Source organism: Dysidea avara, chromosome 12, assembly GCF_963678975.1.
Source record: "Dysidea avara chromosome 12, odDysAvar1.4, whole genome shotgun sequence".
Taxonomy (NCBI): domain Eukaryota; kingdom Metazoa; phylum Porifera; class Demospongiae; order Dictyoceratida; family Dysideidae; genus Dysidea; species Dysidea avara.
The window spans coordinates 25,005,021-25,031,017 of NC_089283.1; the positions used below are offsets into that span (position 1 = coordinate 25,005,021).

General features: G+C 38.0%; 4 protein-coding genes and 1 long non-coding RNA gene across 6 annotated transcripts in view; all 5 read left to right on the top strand.

Moving 5' to 3' along the window:
* Nucleotides 1-4,552, top strand: part of LOC136240552 (E3 ubiquitin-protein ligase TRIP12-like) — a 47,777-nt gene extending 43,225 nt beyond the window's left edge. Inside the window, exons 1-4 of the transcript XR_010693884.1 lie at nucleotides 3,162-3,893; nucleotides 3,944-4,060; nucleotides 4,112-4,267; nucleotides 4,324-4,552. The gene's annotated coding sequence lies outside the window, so the exon portion shown is untranslated. Of the gene's footprint in view, nucleotides 3,894-3,943; nucleotides 4,061-4,111; nucleotides 4,268-4,323 lie in introns of the transcript that reaches the window.
* Nucleotides 163-1,293, top strand: LOC136240555 (uncharacterized). Its single transcript, XR_010693886.1, has 3 exons — nucleotides 163-249; nucleotides 1,050-1,092; nucleotides 1,147-1,293. It is a non-coding gene; the product is annotated as an uncharacterized lncRNA (long non-coding RNA).
* Nucleotides 4,553-13,326: 8,774 nt separating the features above from the next.
* On the top strand, nucleotides 13,327-14,521 carry LOC136239962 (E3 ubiquitin-protein ligase TRIP12-like). Its single transcript, XM_066030706.1, is given in 6 exon segments — nucleotides 13,327-13,431; nucleotides 13,476-13,529; nucleotides 13,582-13,695; nucleotides 13,966-14,042; nucleotides 14,044-14,153; nucleotides 14,207-14,521. Coding segments are annotated over 6 exon segments (657 nt in total). The 3' UTR covers nucleotides 14,404-14,521.
* Nucleotides 14,522-17,320: 2,799 nt separating this feature from the next.
* LOC136240490 (TNF receptor-associated factor 3-like) lies at nucleotides 17,321-19,338 on the top strand. Of its 2 annotated transcripts, none has more exons than XM_066031480.1 (2): nucleotides 17,321-17,385; nucleotides 17,450-19,338. In XM_066031480.1, exons 1-2 carry the CDS (start codon nucleotides 17,379-17,381, stop codon nucleotides 19,261-19,263), a joined length of 1,821 nt encoding a protein of 606 aa, XP_065887552.1. In that variant the 5' UTR covers nucleotides 17,321-17,378; the 3' UTR covers nucleotides 19,264-19,338. The 2 variants fall into 2 exon arrangements, with proteins under 2 accessions (XP_065887552.1, XP_065887553.1); XM_066031481.1 differs by having other exon boundaries at nucleotides 17,326-17,390.
* Nucleotides 19,339-25,505: 6,167 nt separating this feature from the next.
* Nucleotides 25,506-25,997, top strand: LOC136239963 (TNF receptor-associated factor 4-like). The gene has a single exon (XM_066030707.1). It carries the CDS (start codon nucleotides 25,506-25,508, stop codon nucleotides 25,995-25,997), a length of 492 nt encoding a protein of 163 aa, XP_065886779.1.

The window sequence follows — 25,997 nt, forward strand, 5'->3', positions numbered from 1 at the left end:
GTACCCCAATCATTACAAGCACTGAGAGAACTACACTGTATATTAGCAGAGCCCAACTCCAGTGTGTCATCATTTGAACTACTCCACTGTAACCTCCTGGATCGTCTCTACAGGTTAGTCACCATCTTAGTACCCTAGTCATCACTTACTCCTTCCCTACCACAGCTTTCTCACCACTATAGTCCCTCATGTGTTCTGCCACTAAATGTGAGACTGAGACAATTTCTACACATCTTCCTCGGTTGTCCAGTAAGTTGGTAAGATGTCATAAGAATTTTTGGAAGGCTACAAAGCTATCAGACCCTCAGTCAGTACAACTTATAATAGTCTTTTATCATCTATTATTGTAATCCTGTAAATTTACTATTGCTACTTAAAGTCCTTCCTTGATCTTTGTATACCTTTAAATAATTTAGTGTTTTGTTGGTTAAGTGTGTCTTCTTTAAAGTAACTAATGTACGTAGCCTTGTGGTAGCTCTGTTTGACTGAAAACATGTTTTTGTGATTATTGAAATGAGTACAATGGGACCTCCATTATCTGGCTAACTCTGTGTTAGTTAGTGACAAAAGTGTTCAGATAGTGAACTTGTTCAGATCAATGAGACCATTCATGTTCTGATCAATTACTCTAATAGAACATACACTTGTTGTTGACAAAATACTCTAATAGAACAATCACTTTTATAGAAAAGTTGCTTACATTCAAATAAGGGTTTGGATTATAAAGTTTTCTATTATTTGACCAAGAAACCTAACCCTTGAAAGACAAACCATGGAAAGTCATCTAAAGATAAAATTATCTGCAAAATTTTCTCGCGGTACATTTCATTGTTAGGAACATAAGTCAGCTATCTCATGGGCAGGTTGGGGTGGTCATTGTGTGTGTTGTAGGAGCCTGCAGAGAGGGTGAGGCTGAGTGCACTGCTTCACAGGCTACATGCCAACTGGAACAGTTTCTAGTGAAAGTATATACACAGAGTGAAAAGAGATGTGCACGTATCATGTGTGGTAAATGCTAACACATAATTATCCACCTACACTTCATCCAGGGGACCACAGTCTCTCAAGTTCTTCAACACACATCAGATCAAGGTAATCAGTACACACTAATAATATCATTAGTTATTGTTGATGATGATGATATAGTGTCAGTTGCAGCATCATGTCAGTGATACAGTGTCCCAGCCATGGAGGGGTGGACCAGTCAAGATTGATCCTCTAGCTACCATACAGACTATAGAACAATACAGAGGGTATATATAGTAAACCAGCCACTGCTTGGAGCGATGATAGTATGGGGTGAGTGTTTGATTTTGATCATTACGTGTTTGATCTTACTCATTGTGTGTTTGATCTTGATCATGTGCTTGTTCTTGGTGACCATGTGTTTTTTGGTTCTGATGATCATGATGAGGAAATTGATAAAAGAGTAGTAATTATGGATCACTGTTATGGTGATTGTCTTGGTGCAGAGCCTAAAGTTAAGACCTTAACACTGCACAAATTTGTAATATTATACTAAAGTGTGCAGTGATCAAGTTGATGTTAAACTAAGGCCAATGTCATAATAAGAAGCATATATACGTAGATATCACAGCTATAATATAAGTAGCTGCAGATTTTTATACCAATTGGATGTTGTGTGCCAGTGTATATATGACTATAGCTATGGATCACACTAAGCTATTTAGTAGTGCTGATCTGCTGGCATGGATGAAGTCAGTGTTGACATTTGCAATTTGTAACCCACACTAATACTTCATGCCTCAATCTTGGTATGATGTGATTGAGTGTGGCGAATGATGTACCATTTCTCTTCTGCATGCATGTGACTACTTGGTTTACTGCACAAGTAATTATTGAAGTAGTTAGTGTATTCAATAATCTTTTCACCTTGTATATATAGCAAGGGTGGATTTAGGGGGTGCTTGGGGGGGCTGAAGCACCCTCTCCAAATTTTTATCATGTGCTAGCTAGAAAAGTATTGGAAGCTATTGCAGTTTCATCTAAAGCAGGAAAACATGGAGAAGAGAAGGGCTAATCTCTTCTAGGAATCAACAGAAAGGGAACAAAAGGGGTAAAACTGCTTTAAAAACTGCTAAATATTGAAATACTCTAATAGAACAGTCAACTACTCTAATAGAACATCCATCATTAAAATTCTTTAAACTATAAAGAACAAAGACCAACTTCCACTTTGAACTTATACTGTAGCATTTATGTTGCACTCTTTATATGAAAGTTAGTTACTACTGCTAGAGAATAATGATGTCACTTGGTTAAAGTGGCTCACAATTGCTTATTTGATGAGGTTCAGTCAGTATTATTGCCAAATTCAATCTCATAAAACTAAATTTGCAAACTTTTCCTGCAAGGGCATGTTCCAAGACCGCTTAGATAAAGCAAGCTGTTTGTGTCGAGTGTTCTTCTCACACTACACTACTAGTTGTATCAACCAGATGACACATTTTTTTAGCCCCCACTATAAATGCCCCTAGCTTAGCACCCCCTTCTTGGGAAATATTACACTGTAAATACAGTGACACTCTAAAGTATAATGCAGGGAGTGCCACAGTAGAACTCTAGTGCCACCACAACACCTTGGGTGTTCTTGTAACACCCTATTTGTGGCACCTTACAAGTACACCAAAAAAAATTGGAATTTCAACTAGAGTAGGGACCATAGCACATCGACTGAAACTAGTTGGAGTAGTCCATGATACTAAGTCACAGTAAAACAATAAGAAGTGTTATATCCCTACTGTGCTCAAGATACCATAATGGAAATGCACAGTAGGGATATAACACTTCTTATTGTTTTACTGTGATTTAATATCATGGACTACTCCAGCTTGTTTCAGTACTTTTTATCAATGTCCTATGGTCCCTACTCTAGTTGAAAATTTTCAAATTTTTTTGTGCACTTGTTTAAAACAGATCACATTTACTATCTAAATTAATCAAGAGAGGATGATGGATGAAAGGGGTTTCACCCAATGGAAGCTTTAGAAGTTCCCATAGCACCCCATTAGGGTGTTACACAACACCCCAGATGACACCCTTTTTTATTCTCTAATATTATTGTCTTCCAATGGTATTGTCAAAGCTTTCTATTAATGAGCATATGTGTATTGCAGCAGCTCCACCCATTCCTACCCACTGTGTAAAGCTATACAGATTTGCACCACACCCACTTTGTTTGCAGTACTACTCCAGCTCCCGAGCTCTAGTGTTGACATTATCGAAATTATTAGTTGTCATCAATCGGCAGTGGACAGATTTGTATCAGGCTAGACAAGCTGTTTGAAGGATACCATATAGTGCTCACTGTACAATCAATTACACCAATCACAGAACATAGCTATATAACTATGCTGTAGCATTTGTGGTCACCTGTTTTTGTAAGTGTTCCGTATTATGGAAAATGGTTGATGCCTGCCACCAACATGAAGGAACAAACTTGACATTGTGAAGGAACATTAGGCAGTACTTAAAATACGTAATAGGTCATTGTATAGCGCAATGGAACAAACTGCTACAATAAAGTTTAGATAACTACATTAGTTACTGTATACCATTCTAGTGCTCAGTGAACTGCTAGCTACATAGCTAGTCAGCCAATCATTTTAAGTTAGTAACCAATGAATTGTGTGATTGCTGGTGTAGTAAACACTTCTCCTTCTGTTCACACTACCTAATATGTAACTATACAAAATTACATTGGTGAGCTACTCAACATGTATATAAGTTATAACACCTTCAGAAGGTGTCATGGTGTGTGCTGTGTAGTGTAGTGTAGTGTGTCCCGAGATCACCTACTATCACAAGCTGAAAAGGTTATTAATGACCTCGGGGCCATCAAGAGCATGTTAGAGGTGTACTATGAAGATGAGGTAATAAAGTGTCATCATTTATAAACACGTCACTATATACCTTGTGTTAGGCTGGTACTGGGCTGGGCCCAACACTGGAGTTCTTCACTTTAGTATCCAGGGAACTATAACGCGTTGATCTTGGTATTCGGCGTGGTGATGACTGTCCCTTACCAACCGGTAGCAAGGTATTCCCCTCCTTGTGTGATCACATGATGTCAACTGTTGTACTCCCACAGGTGCCTCAATTAATACACAATTTGTACATAGTCCAGTTGGACTCTTCCCAAGTAATCATATTGTTTAAGACACCTTCAGATGTTGTGGACAAGGTCTGTGCCAAGTTCTCTTTCATGGGAAAGTTTGTGGCAAGAAGTTTGATGGACTCAAGAATGGTCAGTTAGTGTACATGTGACATCATCACATTACCCACACACTGGTGGTGCTCTAGTTGGACATTCCATTCAGTGAAGCATTCTACAAGTGGATGTTGGGAATGGAGGACACATTTACTGCACAAGATTTATAGGTAATGGGGTGTGGCTGTTTTGTGAAGGGTGTAACTACACAGCACGTGGACTCAGTGATGGCCAGGTCATTTGCAAATTGCAGTCAAGAAACACAACTCAAACATTTAAACAACACAAAAATAATTCAAGTAACTGCACTAAATTTTACAAGCACATGTCTGTTTATCAAGACACACGGTAGTGTGTCGTGCGGCCCAAGAAGCCGGCGCGCCACACCGTGAGTATATTGACAGGAAGAAAGAAAACGTCATTTTCACACTTTTGTATCTCGGTGATGGCTTATCCGATTGAAACCAAATTTGCTGCAGAGTTGCCCGCCAGCTAGGGGAGTCTACATTCCAAATTTGAAGGAAATCACGCAAGCCATTTCCGAGATATGAGCGGCCAAAGTTTCGTTTTTTTTTCTTCGTTTTTTTTTCTTCTTCATCTTTTCGCACACTTGCAAAAATTGCTATAAAACGCAAACGCGTGCTCCGATCGCCTTGAAATTTGGCACACAGAAAGGGAGTCCAAAGGCGCATCCTAGCATCAAATTTGGTGCAAATTCGATGAATGGTTCAGGAGTTATGACCAATTATTCGCGTAAAACAAGATCGATTTGTTGTCACGCCTACAGGGTAAACCGCTTCATGGAATGAGCTGAAAATTGCTATGTAGATGGAGTAACCATCGTAGGAGTGCCTTTTGGTAGTTTGAAAGGAATCGAGATTAAGACCACGGAGATATGACACAAAATCCAACCTGTGTCACAATTACGCGATCGATTTTTAGTAATAAAAAAGTATTAGTTTTTACGCCTACTAAGCAAACCGCTAAGAGCAATGAGCTGAAAATCGGTGTATAGCTGGAATAATCTTCATAGAAAGTCCTTGCAGTAGTATAGAAGAATTGGATTACAAACCACTGAGTTATGATTCGAAAGCCAACTCTGTGTAGCAAATGCGAGATCGAGATACTCTAATAGAACAGTCACCCTAATAGAGCATTCAGTTAATATATTTACTCCATTATAGAATTCTATTACATTACAAGTTATTCTGTAGGGACTTCAGCTGCAAACAGTTAATCTTATAGACAGTTAAGCAAGAAGCAAGTCACCCTGTGGAGAATTAAGCTACAATTATATCACTGTAGAGATTCAGAACATTACAAGTCACACTAAAGAGAGTTCAGCTATAAACAAGTCATGCACCCTGTAGAGAGTTCACCTACAATTAAATCACTCTCTAGAGAATTCAGCTACACACAAATCACTGTGCAGAGAGTTCAGCTACAAACAAATTATCCTGTAGAGGGATCAGCTACAAACAAAACACTTTGCAGAGAGTTCAGCTACAAACAAATCAACTTGTAGAGAGATCAGCTAGAAACAAATCAACCTGCAGAGAGATCAGCTACAAACAAATCAGCTTGTAGAGAGATCAGTTACACACAAATCAACCTGTAGAGAGATAAGCTAGAAAAAAATCACCCTGTAGAGAGTTCAGCTAAAACAAATCAACTTGCAGAGAGATCAGCTACACACAGATCAACTTGTAGAGAGATCAGCTAGAAACAAATCACCTTGTAGAGAGTTCAGCTACAAACAAATCAATATGCAGAGAGATCAACTACAAACAAATCACCCTGTAGAGATATCATCTAGGAACTAGACACAATGTAAGGAGTTCAGCTACAAGGAAATCACCCTTTAGAGAGTTCAGCTACAAACAAATCAACCTGCAGAGAGATCAAATCACCTTATAGAGAGTTCAGCTACAAACAAATTGCCCTGTAGAGAGATCAGTTACAAACAAATCAACCTGCAGAGAGATCAGCTACACTCAAATCAACTTGTAGAGAGATCAGCTACAAACAAATCACACTGTGGAGATCAGCTAGAAACTAGACACAATGTAAGAAGTTCAGCTACAAGCAAATCACAATGTAGAGATTTCAGCTGCAAACAAATCACCCTGTAGAGAGATCAGGTAGAAACTAGACACCATGTAAAGAGTTCACCTATAGAAGAGGTCACCTTATAGAGAGTTCAGCTACAAAGAAACCATCATGTAGAGAGTTCAGCTGCAAACAAATTACTCTGTATAGAGTTCAGCTAGAAAAAGTCACCTTGTAGAGAGTTCAGCTACAAAGAAACTGCCATGTAGAGAGTTCAGCCTCAAACAAATTACCGTGTAGAGAATTCAACAACAAGCAAATCGCCCTGTAGAGGGATCAGCTAGAAGAAGTTACCTTGTAGAGAGTTCAACTACAAAGAAAGCACCATGTAGAGAGTTTAGCTGCAAACAAATCACCTGTAGATAGTTCAGCTAGAAACAAATCACGCTGTAGAGAGATCAGCTAGAAGAGGTCACCTTTGAGAGAGTTCAGCTACAAAGAAATCACCACCTAAAGAGTTCAGCTACAAAGAAATCACCCTGTAGAGAGTTCAGCTAGAAGAAGTCACCTTGTAGGGAGTTCAGCTACAAAGAAACCATCATGTAGAGAGTTCAGCTACAAAGAAAGCACCATGTAGAGAGTTTAGCTGCAAACAAATCACCTGTAGAGAGTTCAGTTAGAAACAAATCACCCTGTAGAGAGATCAGTTAGAAGAGGTCACCTTGTAGAGAGTTCAGCTACAAAGAAATCACCACCTAAAGAGTTCAGCTGCAAACAAATCACCCTGTAGGGATCAGCTAAAAGAAGTCACCTTGTAGAGAGTTCAGCTACAAAGAAACCATCATGTGGAGAGGTTCAGCTACAAAGAAACCGTAATGTAGAGAGTTCAGCTACAAAGAAAGCACCATGTAGAGAGTTTAGCTACAAATAAATCACCTGTAGAGAGTTCAGCTAGAAGAAGTCACCTTGTAGAGAGTTCAGCTACAAAGAAACCGTCATGTAGAGAGTTTAGCTACAAAGAAAGCACCATGTAGAGAGTTTAGCTGCAAACAAATCACCTGTAGAGAGTTCAGCTAGAAACAAATCACCCTGTAGAGAGATCAACTAGAAGAGGTCACCTTGTAGAGAGTTCAGCTACAAAGAAACCATCAGGTGGAGAGTTCAGCTACAAAGAAATCACCCTGTAGAGAGTTCAGCTGGAAGAAGTCACCTTGTAGAGAGTTCGGCTACAAAGAAACCATCACGTAGAGAGTTCAGTTACAAAGAAACCACCATGGATGTAGAGAGTTTAGCTGCAAACAAATAACCTGTAGAGAGTTCAGCTAGAAACAAATCACCCTGTAGAGAAATCAGCTAGAAGAGGTCACCTTGTAGAGAGTTCAGCTACAAAGAAAGCACCATGTAGAGAGTTTAGCTACAAACAAATCACCTGTAGAGAGTTCAGTTAGAAGAAGCCACCTTGTAGAGAGTTCAGCTACAAAGAAACCATCATGTAGAGAGTTCACCTACAAAGAAAGCACTATGTAGAGAGTTTAGCTGCAAACAAATCACCTGTAGAGAGTTCAGCTACGAACAAATCACCTGTAGAGAGTTCAGCTAGAAGAAGTCACCTTGTAGAGAGTTCAGCTACAAAGAAACCGTCATGTGGAGAATTCAGCTACAAAGAAAGCACCATGTAGAGAGTTTAGCTGCAAACAAATCACCTGCAGAAAGTTCAGCTAGAAACAAATCACCTTGTAGAGAGATCAGCTAGAAGAGGTCACCTTGTAGAGAATTCAGCTACAAAGAAACCATCAGGTGGAGAGTTCAGCTACAAAGAAATCACCCTGTAGAGAGTTCATCTAGAAGAAGTCACCTTGTAGAGAGTTCAGCTACAAAGAAACCATCATGTAGAGAGTTCAGCTACAAAGAAACCACCATGGATGTAGAGAGTTTAGCTGCAAACAAATCACCTGTAGAGAGTTCAGCTAGAAGAAGTCACTTTGTAGAGAGTTCAGCTACAAAGAAACCATCATGTAGAGAGTTCAGCTACAAAGAAACCACCATGGATGTAGAAAGTTTAGCTGCAAACAAATTACCTGTAGAGAGTTCAGCTAGAAACAAATCACCCTGTAGAGAAATCAGCTAGAAGAATTTATCTTGTAGAGAGTTCAGCTACAAAGAAACCATCCTGTATATAGTTCAGCTATATTTTAAGTCACCCAGTAGAGAGATCAGCTGCTAAAAAATATACTGTGGGGAATAATGGGCATGTAATAAATATATGTATATAATTTGTGTAATTACTAATAAAATCAAAAATAATTGAAGTATTAAAAATCTTCTATAAGTTCTTTTCTTCTTCCTGTGGTAAATAAAAAAACACATGGGTTAAAAAAGCCCCAAAGCCAGCCATAGGCTGGCTTTGCTGTATACAAATACAAAAAGAAGTGATACCTAATCAAAAACAGCCAAGCTGTAAAAAAGGTGCGGTCCCCAAAAAGGCCATGGTGAAAAAAGATGTGAAATCCAAGGTGGCGGCCAAGAAATGGCTGTGATGGTAGGTTAATGGTAAAAATTTTAATAACGACAATTCAGGTGAATTTTGTGCCACTTGGTCTTGGCATCAAATTCACCTGAATTGTCGTTATTAAAATTTTTACCATTAACCTACCATCACAGCCATTTCTTGGCCGCCACCTTGGATTTCACATCTTTTTTCACCATGGCCTTTTTGGGGACCGCACCTTTTTTTACAGCTTGGCTGTTTTTGATTAGATATAGTACTACAGGAAGAAAGTTCTAGACATACTAAAAATAGCTAAAGTACAACCTATGAATAAAATTACACACCAAAGATAACACAATTATAGTTAAAGCTACTTCTCAGCCCTCCTCACTCAGGCAGACGTTTCAATTACTCCAGTCATTTTTTAACTTGTCCTTTGTTAGTCCTTTAGTCATCATATCAGCTAACTTCTCATTTGTTGGACAATAGTGAAGTTTGATGGTGTTGTCTACTACTTTCTCACGAACATAGTGATACTTAATATCACTGTGCTTATTGTGGCGACTCTGCCTATTTGTATGGCTGCTTGATGGTTTTCATGAATTAGTTTGTTCTCTCAGCCAAGTGACTTAATTCTGTGTTGCATAAGCTAGTACAACATGCTCAGCCTCAGCTGTTAGCGGACAGAGCAAAAAGTCTGCTTTCCAGCTTACTGGTGCTCCACTCACCATAAACAGGTAGTCTGAGGTAGATTCTTGATCATTTGCATCACCAGCCCAATCAGCGTCCGGATATTCAGTTATTGTCTTGTCATTTTTATCATTATTTGAATACATAAGTCCATAGTTGATTGTGCCCTTCAGATACCTCAGGATACGCTTAACTGCCACCCAATGCTCTTTGGTTGGAATCTGGCAACATTGTTGACAGTAAATGTGATGTCTGGTCTGCTCCATCCCAGATACAGTAACATGCCCACAGCAGATTGGTACAAAGTAGTGTTAAACAGTTCTGAATCTTCAGTAGCTTTCAACAGCTTTGTTCCTGTGGCTACTGGAGTAACAGCAGGTTTATAGTTTTCTAGTCCAAATTTCTCTGAGACATTCTGAGCATAGGATGGTCGACCAATTCAAATCTTGCCCAGTGCAGTTTCAAGTCTTTCATTTGAAAACGCTTTCCAAGATCAGCTTTGACTTTTGCAATTGTTTGCTGTGATTTTCCAGTCAGAACAATGTTGTCAACATATACTACTAAGATAAGCAAACTATCTGTTGTGGAGACATAACTACATAGATCGTTGGAACTCTGTGTTTGAAATTCATTTCTTTCAGCTGTGCATCAAGTGCTTGGTTCCAACACCAAGGAGATGGTTTGAGTCCATAAATACTTTTCTTCAGTAGACAAACTAGGTTATCTTGACCTTGTACCACAAAACCTTCAGGTTGCTTCATATATACTTTCTCTTGTAGGTCACCATAGAGGAATGCGGTGGTGATATCCATCTGGTGCCCGGCAGTCTCAAATTATTCATGGCGGCAAGAGTAATTACAGAGCGAACAGGTTCAGATCTTACTACTGGGCTAAAGTTTCATCATAGTCAAGCCCTTCTTGTTGAGAATACTCTTGAGTAACTAGATGAGCCTTGCAAGCCATCAGCAGTTTGTCTTCACTTTAAACACCCATTTGCTTCCCACTCAGTGTTTATTCCGGGATTTCTCCTTTGGGGGGAATCAGGAAGTTTGGGGGCGACCAGGCGAAAGTCTGTTATATAGTGGTCCAAGTTCACAGCTATGTAAAACAGTATATAGCTACCAAACTGTTCAGTCATTTAAGGCTGTGTCATGAGTGTTGATTTTGATTTTTGCGATTGCATGAAGCCAGATCCTATGGTTGGTAGAGCTTGATGTATGAGTGTATAGTAGTGATGACATTACAATGTAATATTTAACCATGTTCACCCTGTATGTATAGGTAACACACTGCATATCAAGTGTTGAATCTTTTGAATAAACAATTTGAGTGAGATCAGTATTGACCATCATTGTATGTATGATACCACTAAGCACTAGCAAATTAAAAGGTGGTTGTCTTTCAAGAAATAATATAAAAACTGTTTGAAATTGAATACTTTCATGGTTATAGCAAAACAGGAAATTTTTTTAAAAATCAGGCTTTCTGAGATTAAATCTGGGGGGTATTTGTGCTGGCTGTGCATGTCACTTTGAAAGTACAAAATTAAACTTTCTAAGATTGAATTTAAGGACTATTTGAGAGTTAAGCATGCTATTTAGAAAAAGACTGGGCTGTCAGATATTGAAGAGCAATCACTACATGCATGAAATTTTGCTAGTTGTATATGTACCCCAGGAAGATTTTAAAAATTAGTTGATCTGATACAAACCTGAGAGCATTTTGAGGGTCATTGCAATTTTTAACCTGGGAAATTTTTACATACTAACCACCTGGGACTGAATCTGAGAGCCCTTTTGATTAGTTTAGTGTGCCATTTTCTTAGCCTAAGTGTAGTATAATAGTCACTCACAATTTTAGGGGGTGAGTCTGAGATTTTATTCCCCCCTTAACAACCCTAGAATAAGCAGTGTTCTCACTGCCTTTCGATCTTCTGGTAGTGCTACAAGTTATTGTCATGAAGACAGCCAATTTCATTTTCCATGGCATTAAGCCACTTCTGGTTTGTTTGTACCTCACAAACTGATTTGGGTTCCTTGATATCTGTCACATTGCACCTTTGTCCATAGAATTCAGTCTGTTTTCTTTCACATTCAGAGCGTCTCAGCAGTGAAGGTTCAGATGAATTGGTAGTATCTATTGGTTCATCTCAGTACTCTAGATACACGTATTTCTTTGGCTCAGGTTGAGTCGACTCTTCAAGACCATATTTCTGTTCATTGAAAATAACGTCTCGACTAAACACCACTCTTTTGCTTAAGTGGATCATGCAACCTATAACCTTTTGTAGTAGTGCCATAACCCATGATAATACATGTACATTCTGGACTTCTTCAATTTTGAATCTAGTTTCTTCTATCATCTTTAGAAACATGTACAGAAATACATGTACAAATCCAAAATTTCTCAGGTGGTCAACTTTTGGTCTTGATCCAGTCCAGGCCTCATATGGGGCATCCCTTTTACTGCTTTGGTTAGGTTTCAGTTATGCAGGAAAGCTGCAGTTGAGAGAGCTTCACCCCAGAATTTGTGTGGTAAGTTTGTCAAGACAGCATTGACCTAACAGTCTCAACAAGGGTTCTGTTCATGCGTCACAGCCACACCATTTTGTTTTGGGTTAAGCTCATGTTTTTCGTAGGTATGCTTCAAACTCAGTGAAGGTAAATTCTCCTCCATTGTCTATGCATATAGCTTCAACTCTTGACCAGTGAATCTCTTTACCATTACTTGCCATTCACAAAGTTTCTGAAGACCCGGTCTTTACGCTGTAGACAATATACCCACACATGCCGTGTCTTATCATCAATAAAATTAATGTCAGAAAATATTCCACACCACCTAGTGATTTTTCATTCATTTTTCCACACACATCACTGTGAACAAGCTCTAATAACTCATCTGCCCCACTACTGGGGATAAACTTGTTTCGATGTTGTTTGCCTTGAGAACAGGCTTCACAAAAGGTAAGGGTTTGAGACAAATCAAAATCATCAACAAGATTTTTGTTTGCTAACTTTTGAAGGCTACTCACACCAAGATTACCATAATGTTTGTACCAAACATCTTCTTTTGTTTTAGGTTGTTTAACAATATTATAATTAACTCTTTCATGGTTAGGTTTGTGGCCAAATTGGGTAAAGACTTCCTACTTTGGTAGCCTTGGCTACAATCTTAATTGTGGTTTCTGTCTATTGTATAGCAAGCTGACTTTGTAAACTTTACTACTTTACCTGTCTGAGAGGCTTTGGTCACACTGATTAACAAGTTTTGGCAGATCGAGAACATCATGTAACATATGAGACTTTGCAATTGACTCACCATTTGGTAACCATTTCTAAAACCATGCACTTTTCCTCTTCCAGTAGCTGTGAGAGAATGTCCATCTCCCAAAACCACATCTATTGGTTCTTTTATTTGATAGAGGGCTGTAGAACTCTTTTCGTCATGACACATGTGACAAGTAGCTCCTGAGTCAACAATCCAGGCACACTTCTTATTTTGGTTTAGTGCTGACAATGCATGGCTTGCAATGAATCTAGAACTTTCACTGTCTGAATATATACTGGAGCTGCTTTGTGAGTCTTTTTCTTTTCATCTTTCTCCTTCTGATGTTCCTCTACTTTAATTAGGTCATGGCAGTACTTTCTGATATGCCCACAATGGTGATACCTCATTAGTCTTTTTCTAAAATGTTTTTACACCAATGTACCATCTGTAGTTTGAGGTTTGTCTTTTTGGTGCAGGATGCATGCATTCTGTAACAACTTCAAACTTTGACACATGCACCTTCATTTGCTTTGAGTGCAGTCACCAAAATGTTGTAAAACTGGCAGGCTTGCCGTGAGGAGGTACACAACACGATCCTTGTATGGTAGGTGCAACTTCTTTTCTTCCACAAACCTTCGTTTATCGGAGCCATCTTATAGAAGATCGTAATCTTCACTTACCAGCATACCCTGACATAGAACTAAAGGTAATCACTGAACCATTGTATTGTTGTTACTACTTGGTGTGTAGCCTGGTGGTAAAGATATTCCCATGAGCATTCATAATCTTGATGAGTACCTTCAAGTAAGGTCACTCCTTAGTCCAGTAGTGTCAGTGTTAGTCGTTGTTCTAATAGTTGGTGGTGTACTGGACGTTAGTCAAAGGTGTGTCAGCACAGTTTGCAGCATTCAGGGAGGGCTTCAATTCCATCTTCCCCATCTCCTCTCTACAACAGTTCTACCCTAGAGAGGTGGGTAGCATTTAGTGGAAGTGCTAAGTCCTTATAAGGATTACATGAGGTTGACTGTACATCATACACTACACTAAACTTCAGTAAAATGTGATGAATTGGTAGAGTTGTGTTCTCAGAGCACTCACAAACTCTTTCTTAGTTACTTTAACAACACCTAGTTTCCTAGCTTGTTATCAAGTGAGGATACTCTGACAACACAACTATACCGATACCAGACCACAACATGTTTACTAACACTTGTTGTTATAACTTCCTCGGGTACTATAGATGGATTAACTATTATGTGGAGCTCAGCACAATCGTTGGGATGTTCAGGAATTGGTCGAATGTTGTTGTCTTGATCACGGACAGCCAGGCAATTAAATTTCTCTTTGAAGTTCTCAGTTACTATGATGATAATGAACAAAGAATGTTCCTTCAGTTTGTCACAGGAAGTCCCCGACTACCAGTTGGTGGTAAGTGTATTACACAACATGTGAGGTTTAGTTACATCATTAACATACTGTAGGATTCTGAGCATTTAATCCTCCACTGAGAATAGTACGAAGGAATGTTGAGCCTCCCCAGAATGTGGACAAGTTCTTACCATCAGTAATGACCAGTGTCAATTACCTGAAACTCCCTGACTACACTTGTGTTGAGGTGATGAAGGAAAGACTCCAGTTTGCTGTCCACGAGGGACAACACTCCTTCCACCTGTCATGAACAATGTACAGTATACACTAATATAACTCTCTGTAATTTGATAATCATCTTTCACTATCAATCAAATTATTTATTTGTCGCACAATTAATTCTTCAATATTGCTGTAATAATTTGTTCAGTGTCGCAATCATTTCTTATCCGTGGTAACTGAGCTTGTGATAAACTCACACTTTTAACAAAATAGTAGCAAAAATACCAAACAATCACTTTTAATTTAAAGCCAGTTTGACAAATTTCCTATAGCTGGTTTCCTGTGTAATGATGTTCTGAAAAAATTGCATTTTACCAACAAGTTTACGTGAAAACCTCTCAGTAGTTAGGGCAGTTCCCTTGGCTACTTCATTCTGGTTTAAGTGTCTTTATTCAGTTACACTACAGAAACATTGTTACAGTTTGCTGATGATACCTGTTTGTGGTGCTATAATCACATGTAGGAAACACTTAAGATTGTGTTTCCTGTATGTTGTAGCAACAGAATGGAGCACACTTATATCACTGCTGTATGATAGGTGACATTTCATACAGATAAACACATTGGTATCACACATGTGCAAGAAATACACCCTAATATAATATTATGTTAAACAAGTGAACAGACCAGTCGACCTGTCCTACACTTATCCTCCAGAGATTAAAAACAGTGAAATGGAAGACACATTGCAGTAAAAACAAACTACTGAAGGTTACTATCATTAATGTCTGCCACAATATATACTATTTGTACATGTGTAGTGACGTTCATACTAATAATTTTGTAGTGACCGTCACTACCATGTATAGTGATGTGACCCTCACCACTATGTAGTGAAGTTCACTACAAAAGTAGTAAACATCACTACTTAATAATAGTGAGTATTGTGGCAGAAATTAGCTAGTGAAATTCACTACTAATTTTTTACAATGTAGCTAGGTTAAGTGTAGTAGTACGTGGACTTGCATGCATACATGTTTTTGGATGGTGGTAGTGAAGGTTGTAATACTCAGTAATACTCGTGATTGGTAACTGATCACAAACTTACATGCAAATTTCAGGTATAATGTATGGCTTCCTCTGTACTATCATCTTCCAGTACACATTTTACAAATGTTGGTGACAAATTCTTGCCATGTGGGGTCCTCCATTGGGTCAACATTTGTTTAGATGTTTGTGTCATCTTCACAATCAATATGTTTGTTGTGATTAGCTTGCAAAATCATAATCATGTCTCAGACTTGAATGGCTGCCACTATTCAATATGTAATTAATTCTATATAATTCATGGATAATGCAGTTTGGTTGAATTTTTGATCACTAACTTTGTATGATTCCTCCTTGTAAATATGTTATAGGTTAGCTAATTGTTTGTTTGTTCAGGGGAGTATATATAGCCAGGAATTTTTGAAGGGGACTTCCAACAGCAGTATCAGAAGCAGGGGTCTGCAGCCCCCAGCCACTGAGTGACTTTTAATATTTTAATGAATCAAAACTCAGCAAATTGCTATAGTTTTGTGCAAAAATACTGAGTATATTAACTAGATAAAGCTACCTAGTGGAAACAGACAGCATAACACATGCATATAGTAACACATATGGTAATCTGTATATAAGACTAAAGTGATAGTTATCTCACTGGTATAGGAACCATAAATCTATACTGATACAAATGTCATGACTTACAATCAAAACATTATTAACTATATAAATATCAAATATGCATAGCATGAATTCATTTTGCATAACACAAGTGGTAAACTACTGGAGTTCTAATATATCTTTAAACACTGCACACCAAAGCTAAAGCAGTATAAAGTCATGCTAAGTTTTTAATTTAATGTTAGAATGTCTGAAAAACTTCATATGGATGCTTACATGTACATGCATGTTCTATACTTGACTGCTCTATTAGAGTATACCTGACTGCTTTATTAGAGTATATACCTGACTGCTTTATTAGAGTATATATATATATATATATATATATATCTTTTGAAGAGCGCTCATGCATGTTACCTCTGTAAATCCGGCCAGTTTCCCTGAGAGATGAATGCAAGCTTTATCAATTGTTGTGCTGTGCCATTACGCTAGCTATATCACTCACTCATTTTGTCCTGCCACACTAAATGGTGTGTTAGGCCACTCCAACAAAATTCCTTGTTTTCCTTTCATTGACCTCAAACTGAAATACATGCGGGCGGGCGATTCATTATACCAATTAGCTATTCATTAATTATATATATTTCCACTATAATCAGTTTCGAAATTCATAACTAATTTACAGGTAAGAATACAGTAGAAATATATTTAAACTAAGAACATGAACAGTGAAAAGCTAGCTAAATGAGCTTTCTGGATGCTAAACTAGTTACTGCTATGCAGTCACTGCATGGATATAATTAATAATGACTGAATATTGGCAGCAATAGACTAATGAATGACCATACGGGAAGAGAATCTGCACTGATGCGGGCGGGAAATGGGAAACAATGGATTTTCTTGGAGTGGCCTTAGGATCCTGTTTGCAGAAGTCTAAATTTTACAGTGGGGGGGTTGCTGAACCCCGTCTTGGAACCGCCCCTCCCTACGCCCCTGGGCATTGCCGGTTTGTTTTCCATCCTTTCTGTTACATCTTGTGTGTGTAGCCCAGACAATACTTGTAGTATGTAGTACAGCACTTTACCATTGAAGAATGGCTGGTCTATAAATCAAAGCTATAGGACTTTTGAATAAAATGGCCAGAGCCTCAATCTCTGCTTCCAGAATTTTTTAATGGTAAAACCTCTAGTTCGTTTTACTTGTGTATTGACAGTTGCCGCGTGTAACGCCTCCACCGGCTGATTTAGCTATTGCTGAGTATGACCAGCAGCAGGAATTGCTGTGTGTAGTAGCTAAACTGAAGCCGCTGCACAGCACCCGGCAAAATTAATTCTCCGTAAATTAATTACGTAAATTATAAGACTAGCCGGATGTAGCAACCCCCGCTAGAAGAAACATGCGATGAGCGGTAAAGTATAGCCTACTTGTCATATTGTACCGCAATATAATTACACCGTGTTTATTATTATCAGGTGTTGTACTGAGGAGAGAAAGAATGGCAATAGCCACCATACCCGATGGCGTGGGCGGGTACGAATATCAGTTTGTGGATACTCCATTAGATATGTTTGTGTGTAAGATTTGTCAGTACCCGAGTAGAGAGCCTCATCTTAGTGCGTGTTGTGGTCACACATTTTGTAACTCTTGTCTTGAGGCTGCGAAGAGATCTACCACTATTTCTAAAGCTTGTCCCATTTGTAGAGATGAAGAATTTTCCACAATGCCACATAAACAAGCTGACCAAGCTATCAGGAGTCTTCATGTGTTCTGTACTAACAAGGAGAAAGGATGTGAGTGGCAGGGTGAAGTGAATGACATCATCAATCACCTTGGAAACATTGACAGTTGTCAATTTGAAGATGTGACATGCTCCAATGATTGTGGAAAGTGTTTACAACAACAATATCTGACTGGTCATGTTGAGGATGAGTGTGTACGTTGTAAGGTTGACTGTCAGTATTGCCACATTACAGGAGAACATCAGTTTATTGAGGGTGAACACAAGAAACAGTGTCCCAAGTTCCCCATAGCCTGTCCCAACAAGTGTGAGGTTGGTAGTGTCCCAAGAGATGATGTAGAAGAACACATGAAGATGTGCCCACTGGAGCTAATCCAGTGTGAGTATCACATGGTGGGTTGTGAGGAGAAGATGGCTCATAAGGATCAGAAGAAACACAACAAGGAGAAGATGGAAGAACACTTGTCCTTTACTACACGTCAGCTCACTAACACTCAACACAATTTAGCTAATAGTCAAGTTGAGGCAGTAGACAGTAAAGATAAGCTAACAACAAAGATTATACAGACAGGAAAAGACCTGGCTACTACTAAACAACACCTGAGCAGTGCTTTGAAGACAATTGATCAACTCATGCAGAGACTACAACAAACAGAAAGAGATACAGCATCTCAAATGGAGAAATATAAAGATGAGTTTACTATGAGAATTGAACAGCAACAAAAAGAATCTGAAGAACAACTATCAGTCACTAAAGATGATCTCACTCAGAAACTCACTAGCACACAAAGAGATCTTAACACTACAAAACAACAACTAGCCACAACTTGTCAAAATCTTACAAAAGCTGAAAAGGAACACACCACACTAGCTGCCAATACTGATGAGGTACTATCTAAACTGGAGACCAAATTCCAAACAAAGATCACTGAGATTGAAACTGCTGCTCAGAAGAGGATCACTGAACTGGAAACTAAACTGGAACAGAAGACACAACAAATTGAACAGTTAATAACTGACCCAAACATATTCTGGTACAACACTGTTAACTATCAAGCATCAAAGTTATCATCAGGTGATCAAGTTGTTCCAGTGATTGTGAAGATGTCAGAGTATACCAAGAAGAAGAGTGATCAAGTTTACTGGTACAGTGACTCATTCTATACTCATCACAAGGGATACAAAATGAGTTTATATGTCGACTATGCTGGCAGCTATAGTGCTAGTGGTTACATGTCAGTGGCCCTGTTTCTCATGAAGGGTCCATATGATGATCAGTTAAGGTGGCCACTGAAGGGACATTGTGAGATGAAGTTGTTGAACCAGATCAGTAACAGTGAACATCATTTAGGGAATGGGGAGTATCAGGATGATTACCGTAAGAGGGTCACCAGTGGAGTAGTGGTCAGTAGTGGGGAGAAGGCTAATTATCCCATGTGGTACACTCTTCAGTTCATTTCCCGTGAACACCTCCACAAGATCACTCCCACATGTCAGTACCTCAAAGATGATAGTATTTTCCTTCAAGTAGACTATAAACTAGACTAGCTGGAATAATGTACAGTAATGGTGAATTTTGATATTGTGTTGTTATGTAGACAAAATAATATTAAAATAATTTAGTGTGGGTTTTATGGTCTCATTGACAATTCTACATGGTACACTGTGAGGAATTTTATTCATGATGATGATTTACTCACATGATCCAGATGATGTCATAATTAACTCTCAAGTGTTTAAATATTATCAGATACTTTAGATTTGCTGCGCTTGTCAGATGATCAACTATTATTTCAAACATTGTGTGTATGTAGTGTAGTGTAGTGTAATGTACATCAAGTGTGTGTGTGTGTGTATCCCAATAGTTACCAACATTATGACTAAATCATCGGTGATTAATACATATCGTTACTCTTTTTTTGTACATATAGTTTTTCTTGTGAAATAAATTGCTAGCTTCTGTATGTAATGAATTCATGTAAGGTTTTTCGTTCTGTTGCATGTATATAACTTCTTGTTTGTTTTGCATTATGTAAATATTTTTGTAGTTTGTGTTGTGTGGCGTTATTATTTGTTTGAGGGTGTTTGCTATTATTTATTAAGGCTTTACAGCACAAGTGCTGAAGGTCTGTAGGACACCTGGTCCTACAGCCTGTTTAAAGTTGTTACAGAAAGTGTGTTTGAAAAGGTGTTCTTATAGGCTCTTTAGCCTTTTACTCTCCCCTGTGAATTTTCACAAATTAATAAAAATCAAATCAACATCATTACAAGCACTGAGAGAACTACACTACATATTAACAGAGCCCAACTCCAGTGTGTCATCATTTGAACTACTCCACTGTAACCTTCTGGATTGTCTCTACAGGTCAGTCACCATCTTAGTACCCTAGTCATCACCACTTACTCCTTCCCTACCACAGCTTCCTCACCACTGACAGTCCCTCATGTGTTCTGCCACTAAATGTGAGACTGAAACAATTTCTATACATCTTTTCTTGGCTGTCCAGTAAGTTTGTAAGATGTCATAAGAAATTTTAGAAGGTTACAAAGTTTGCAGAGGGCCTTTTTAAGGTGATTAATCCATCCATACACCGATTTTCAAATCATTCCACTGAGCGGTTTGTCTGCCATGGTAGGAGTGACAAGTATTTATTTTTTATTAGCTAATCTCAATTGCATAATTGTTACACACTCTTGGTTTTTGGTGTGATAAAATTTTGATGATTTAACTGTAAATCAGGCTTGTTGTAATTGTAATGGTAATTAATTACTAATCATTACTATTTTTTCAAGTAATTACTGTTAGAAATTGTAATCAAACAGGTAATTAGGTAATTGTAATGATTGTAATGATAAATAATTACAACAAGCCTGCTGTAGATCTGAGTTTGCAAATAATATGTTGAAGACTTGTGTCATACTGTATTTGGTTTACAAGCAAAATGTTTCAGATTATATACAACTTCTGTTATTGTAATCCTGTAAATTTACTATTGCTACTAAAAGTCCGTCCTTGATCTTTGTATACCTTTAAATAATTTTAGTAATGTTTTGTTGGTTAAGTGTGTCTTCTTTAAAGTAACTAACATACGTAGCCTTGTGGTAGCTCTGTTTGACTGAAAACATGTTTTTGTAATTATTGAAATGAGTACAATGGGACCTCCATTATCTGACTAACTCTGTGTTAGTTAGTGACAAAAGTGTTCAGATGGTGAACTTGTTCAGATAAATGAGACCATTCATGTTCTATTCAACTACTCTAATAGAACATACACTTGTTATTGACAAAATACTCTAATAGAAAAATCACTACTGACAATGTGATGGGATCTGACTTGAAAATAACTTTTCAAACAACCAAAGAAAGTCAAAACTCTCTTTCCAAAGTTTTCTTACAGTACATTTCATTGTTCACTGTTATCATATTACTTTGTTGTGTGTAGGAACATGAGTCAGCGTCAAAACAATACATCAGTGATATGACTTGTTTCTTCATCTAGTAAGCTGCTATCCCAGATCCCCAATTATGTGTGAGAATCATGTGAGCTAAGCCTTTTCAGAGATTGGCGAGCTATTTGGTAAGGAAGAAGGTACCTAACTGAGGTGCAACGGGAGTGGCAGAGTACTATATAATTAATTAACCTTAAAAATTGAGGTTGAGGAAATTGTTCAGCTGTTTTAGGAATTTAAATACACAATTAAGGTGTTTACATTTTTGGGAACTAAGTTCCATTGCTAGCAGCATTGTAGGAAAGTTTTAAATATTGTAGTTTAATATAATATTACAAAGTACTAATCTTGTACATTGATGCCAACAAATTTAAGCATCATGATATGTAGTGTTAGATAGTTGTTATGTAAGGAGGCCATACAATGACCGTCAGTTAGCCAAAACTACCAAATGACTGTTCAATTAGAGTATGTTGTCAACACTTGTATGTTCTATTAGAGTAGATGAATAAAGCTCTGTGTGCAAATGAATGGGGTTGATTTTATGTGCTTTACAGTTATACAAACAACCTTCCCTCTATTAGTTATGATAATTAACTCTCCTCTGTACCTTAAAATCCTAAGTTGGTACATGATATACACATATTAGCCTACGCTGTCACCACTTATCTCATTATTCATTAGTAACATCACTTGTTGTACTGTTAGTTTAATGAGAGCACTGGTAACTATCAGCACATTTGGTGAAGCACACAACCTGCTGAGAAGCCAGCTAAGCAGAAGACAATACAGAAAGAAGATTGATGATAGATTGATTATCGTTAAGGATAATCCCACAGCTCTGATTGGCTACTCACAGGTACACAGCCGCACTTGATGGTGTCCATTATGTCATCCTTAGTTGGAGTACAATGGTAATTAATGTTAATGTTATATATTCCATTTGATCCCACTTTGTCAACTGGCCGATCCCACAATTAGCCACAAATGTATTCTGAAACTGTTGTACTATACTTTGTGAGTGTGTAAACTTGTGTTGAAGCCATATTAATCATACACACCCACAGGTGCAAGGTGCTATATGAGCTATTGAAGGAGATCACTGTGTCAAGGTATTGCGTTTGTGTCTTGATTGTTGATCACTAATGATGATTCTTCTTGATTCTTCTTATTCTTGTAGTCACATTTCTACCATGCTACTATGACAAGACTACAGGTAAGTGTTGTGGGTAGGGTTCACATGGGCCAATTGGGTGTAGCTAAATTTCTGTTGCATTGTAGGATTGGGGCTCAGATAGCAGCTAGAAATTCTGATGAAAAACTACCAGATGTTTTTCACGTTTACTTCCAATGTGAAGGTATGTGAGAAAAGATTGAAGACGCACACACTTAAAATTTATGCAAATAGTTTGAATGAAGTATGAAACACAAGACATAGTGTTGTAGTGTGGCATTATTGCTCTGTAGTTAATTGTGTATTTAATTAGTCTGATAAAGTAATTTCATCTAGAACCAAGCACTTTCGCTCGTCTTGATGGCTATAGAGTACCTAGTGAACTCCATTTCCCTATTGTTTACTAGTTTTGTAATTGTGTACACTGAACAAGGCTACATGAACTACTACTAGTTAAAAGCAACTACATTTTGACCACAATTATAGGTGGTACTTGAACATGTTGGATGGGAGATACATTATTGTAAGGAAGCCTGCAATGTTACCCTCCAATGGTGCTATGTCCCATGTACATCATACAGTACGATAGTACTGTATAGTAGGGACCACAAAGGAGTAGGCGTGGCCCATGGGATAACATATGTCGATTCAGCCCGACAGGTGCCTTTTGGCGTACCACAGTACGTACAGTGTATTCTTCATGGACTTACCAGTGTCCTCCTTTGTGTCCCATCCATCTTTGCTGACAGCGAAAAGTGTCAATTTGGCGGTAGCATGTGATGGTTTCCCTTCATAACAGAAATCGTCCATATTTTTCATAGTGGCTATTTTGATAGCAGAGGTGCTTTTCAAACAGTTCTTGATTTGAAATGCTGCGTAACACATTGAACATAACTGACAACAAAGTGTAATGGATACTTCACTTTTCAGACAATAACTGGGGCAAGCGACACTATTTCAGATGCAGTATGCGTGGATTGCAGAGGTGCTTTTCAAATAGTTCTTGATTCAAAATGCTGCGTAATGCGTTGAACATAGCTGACAACGAAGCGTAATGAATACTTCACTTTTCAGACGATAATTGGGGAGCGTGGCGCCATTTCATATACAGTATGGGTTCACCAGTCATAATAATCAGTTATTTACAGAAAAAGTTAACAAAGGTGGGGTCTATTCTACGGAACGGAACGGAATGGAATGATGGACTAAACTACGGAACGGAATGCTTTCTCAAATTGAAGCTTGCAGCTTGCCATTGCTGTACAAGTTATTGGTGGCACCTCCAAACGTACCCCAAGAAAGATAAAACCAATTTAAGGATCAATTGTGGGTTCTTGTTGGTTGTCATTAGTAACAAAGTACTAATTGTGGGAATAGCTGACTCAGTGTGTCCATCTTCGGATGTATCAAGTAGGGAACTTAATGCATGACTTGCTTTTACTAGTATGTGAGTTGTTTTTGCTTACTTTGACTTTAGAATGTACAGTCTGGGGCTCAGCCTTTCTAATTGGCTAGCTACACTACAAAGGAAACTAGTAGCTATGGTGACAAGCTGAATCAACTCAGTCTAAGCAGAATCTAAAGGAATTTTGTACAGTGTGTGAGGAGAAAACATTCAGATACCTCGAGGAGGCTATATTGTGTGAACATCAATGATCCATTAACAGTGTAGTGGACTAATGCCAGATATCTCAGCCTGAGTATAGTGAGTTGAATCCGGGATGGGGTCTATTCTACAAAATGGAATGCTTTCTGAATCAAAATTTGCAGCTTGGCTAGCTGCTATCATTGCTGAAATTGCATTTTATCCCAGGAAAATGGAATAGGATATAATAACATATTAATAGCTGTTTCATGCAGTGATTGTTCTACTGCCTGATATATCAAGCAGGTCTCTTCAATTCATTTATTGCATGACCAAGGCAAGTTTTGTTACTACAATACAGTAGCTGATTGGATGTCAGTTGTTTCTGCTGATCTTGACAAGATAAATAGTTTAGAAGACCACTCAATTTCTTCAGTTTCAGAGCACAATATCCACAGAGAAATTAACTAGAAAGTTACTGGTGACAGGAAAAGGCTAGTTGATCATGACTTTATTCAGTCTAATAAACAGAATATAATGGTTGATTGAGTGAGATATCACTTTCAGAATGTTCAGACGACCAGCGATGAGATGCATGGATTCATCAAATTTTTGTTGCAATTGGAGACATTAAATATCCAAAAGCAAACCGACTGTATAATATTAATTCACTTTCTTTATATTTTCTCAATTTGAGCCTGTATACAAATAATTACTAGTAAGTTTTTAATAGAAATCCTAGAATAAGATGGGAGAGAAATTTATCTTTGTTTACCTATACTGTACAACTTCAAAGGAAAATGAAGAAAACATACAGACAAATCAATAAAATTAGTACAACTACAATAAGGTGAATTACAGATTTAAATTTTAATTAGAGCCTTTAAATAATTATTGTTCCAAACTAGTGAGATCTTGGTTAATTAATGACAGTGGTTAGAGATTAAAAGGGTGGTAATTTCTTGTTCTTGAATATGTTGCAAAATGGAGGTACAAATCAAAATGGGATAGACGAAAATTTTGTATACATAAATGATCTAGCATTACTGTATTCATTTGTCGTCCACTTAAATATGCTACAACAGTGTCGGTACATTGGCAGTCTACCTTGAAATCTCAACTCTAGAGTAGATCCAACATAGAGCAGCCTGCACTGTAACAAATACATGTGATCCCACTGTAATTTCGTGGACCAGCTGGACTGGAATCACTTGAAAATAGATGAACAAATTTAACCTGTTTTGTTTGAAGTGAAGCATGTGAAATGTTACACTTAAGAAATTCTAGGATTCTTAGGTGGTATGTAGTTAATGTGAGTGTTCCATTTCAGGTCTGACTAGATACATTGAAATTACACACACATCTTGGTCCAAATCACGTTTGCCTGGTGGCTATGGGCATGGTTTCACATGCATAGAAGGCTTATAGTTGAGATCTGGTTGATCCACTTGGAGTTTAGGCATTTAGCCTGATTCAAGCCTAGCAGTCAGACTCATCCTTGAATTTGTGCAACAGAAAAAATTCAGCTCACTATTGGCATTAGTTCACTAAGGTATATAATTATCTATGCCACCACGCATAATGGTGGGGGGTGGATACGAGTATCAGTTTGTAGACACTCCATTAGATATGTTTGTGTGTAAGATTTGTCAGTACCCGAGTAGAGAGCCTCATCTTAGCGCGTGTTGTGGTCACACAGTTTGTAAATCTTGTCTTGAGGCTGCAAAGAAATCCGCCACCATTTCTAAAGATTGTCCCATTTGCCGAGATGAAGAATTCATCACTTTACACAACAAACAAGCTGACCGAGCTATCAGGAGTCTTCATGTGTTCTGTATTAACAAGGAGAAAGGATGTGAGTGGCAGGGTGAAGTGAATGACATCATCAATCACCTTGGAAACAGTGACGGTTGTCAATTTGAAGATGTGACATGCTCCAATGATTGTGGAAAGTGTTTACAACAACAATATCTAACTAGTCATGTTGAGGATGAGTGTGTATGTCATAAGGTTGACTGTCAGTATTGCCACATTACAGGAGAACATCAGTTTATTGAGGGTGAACACAAGTAA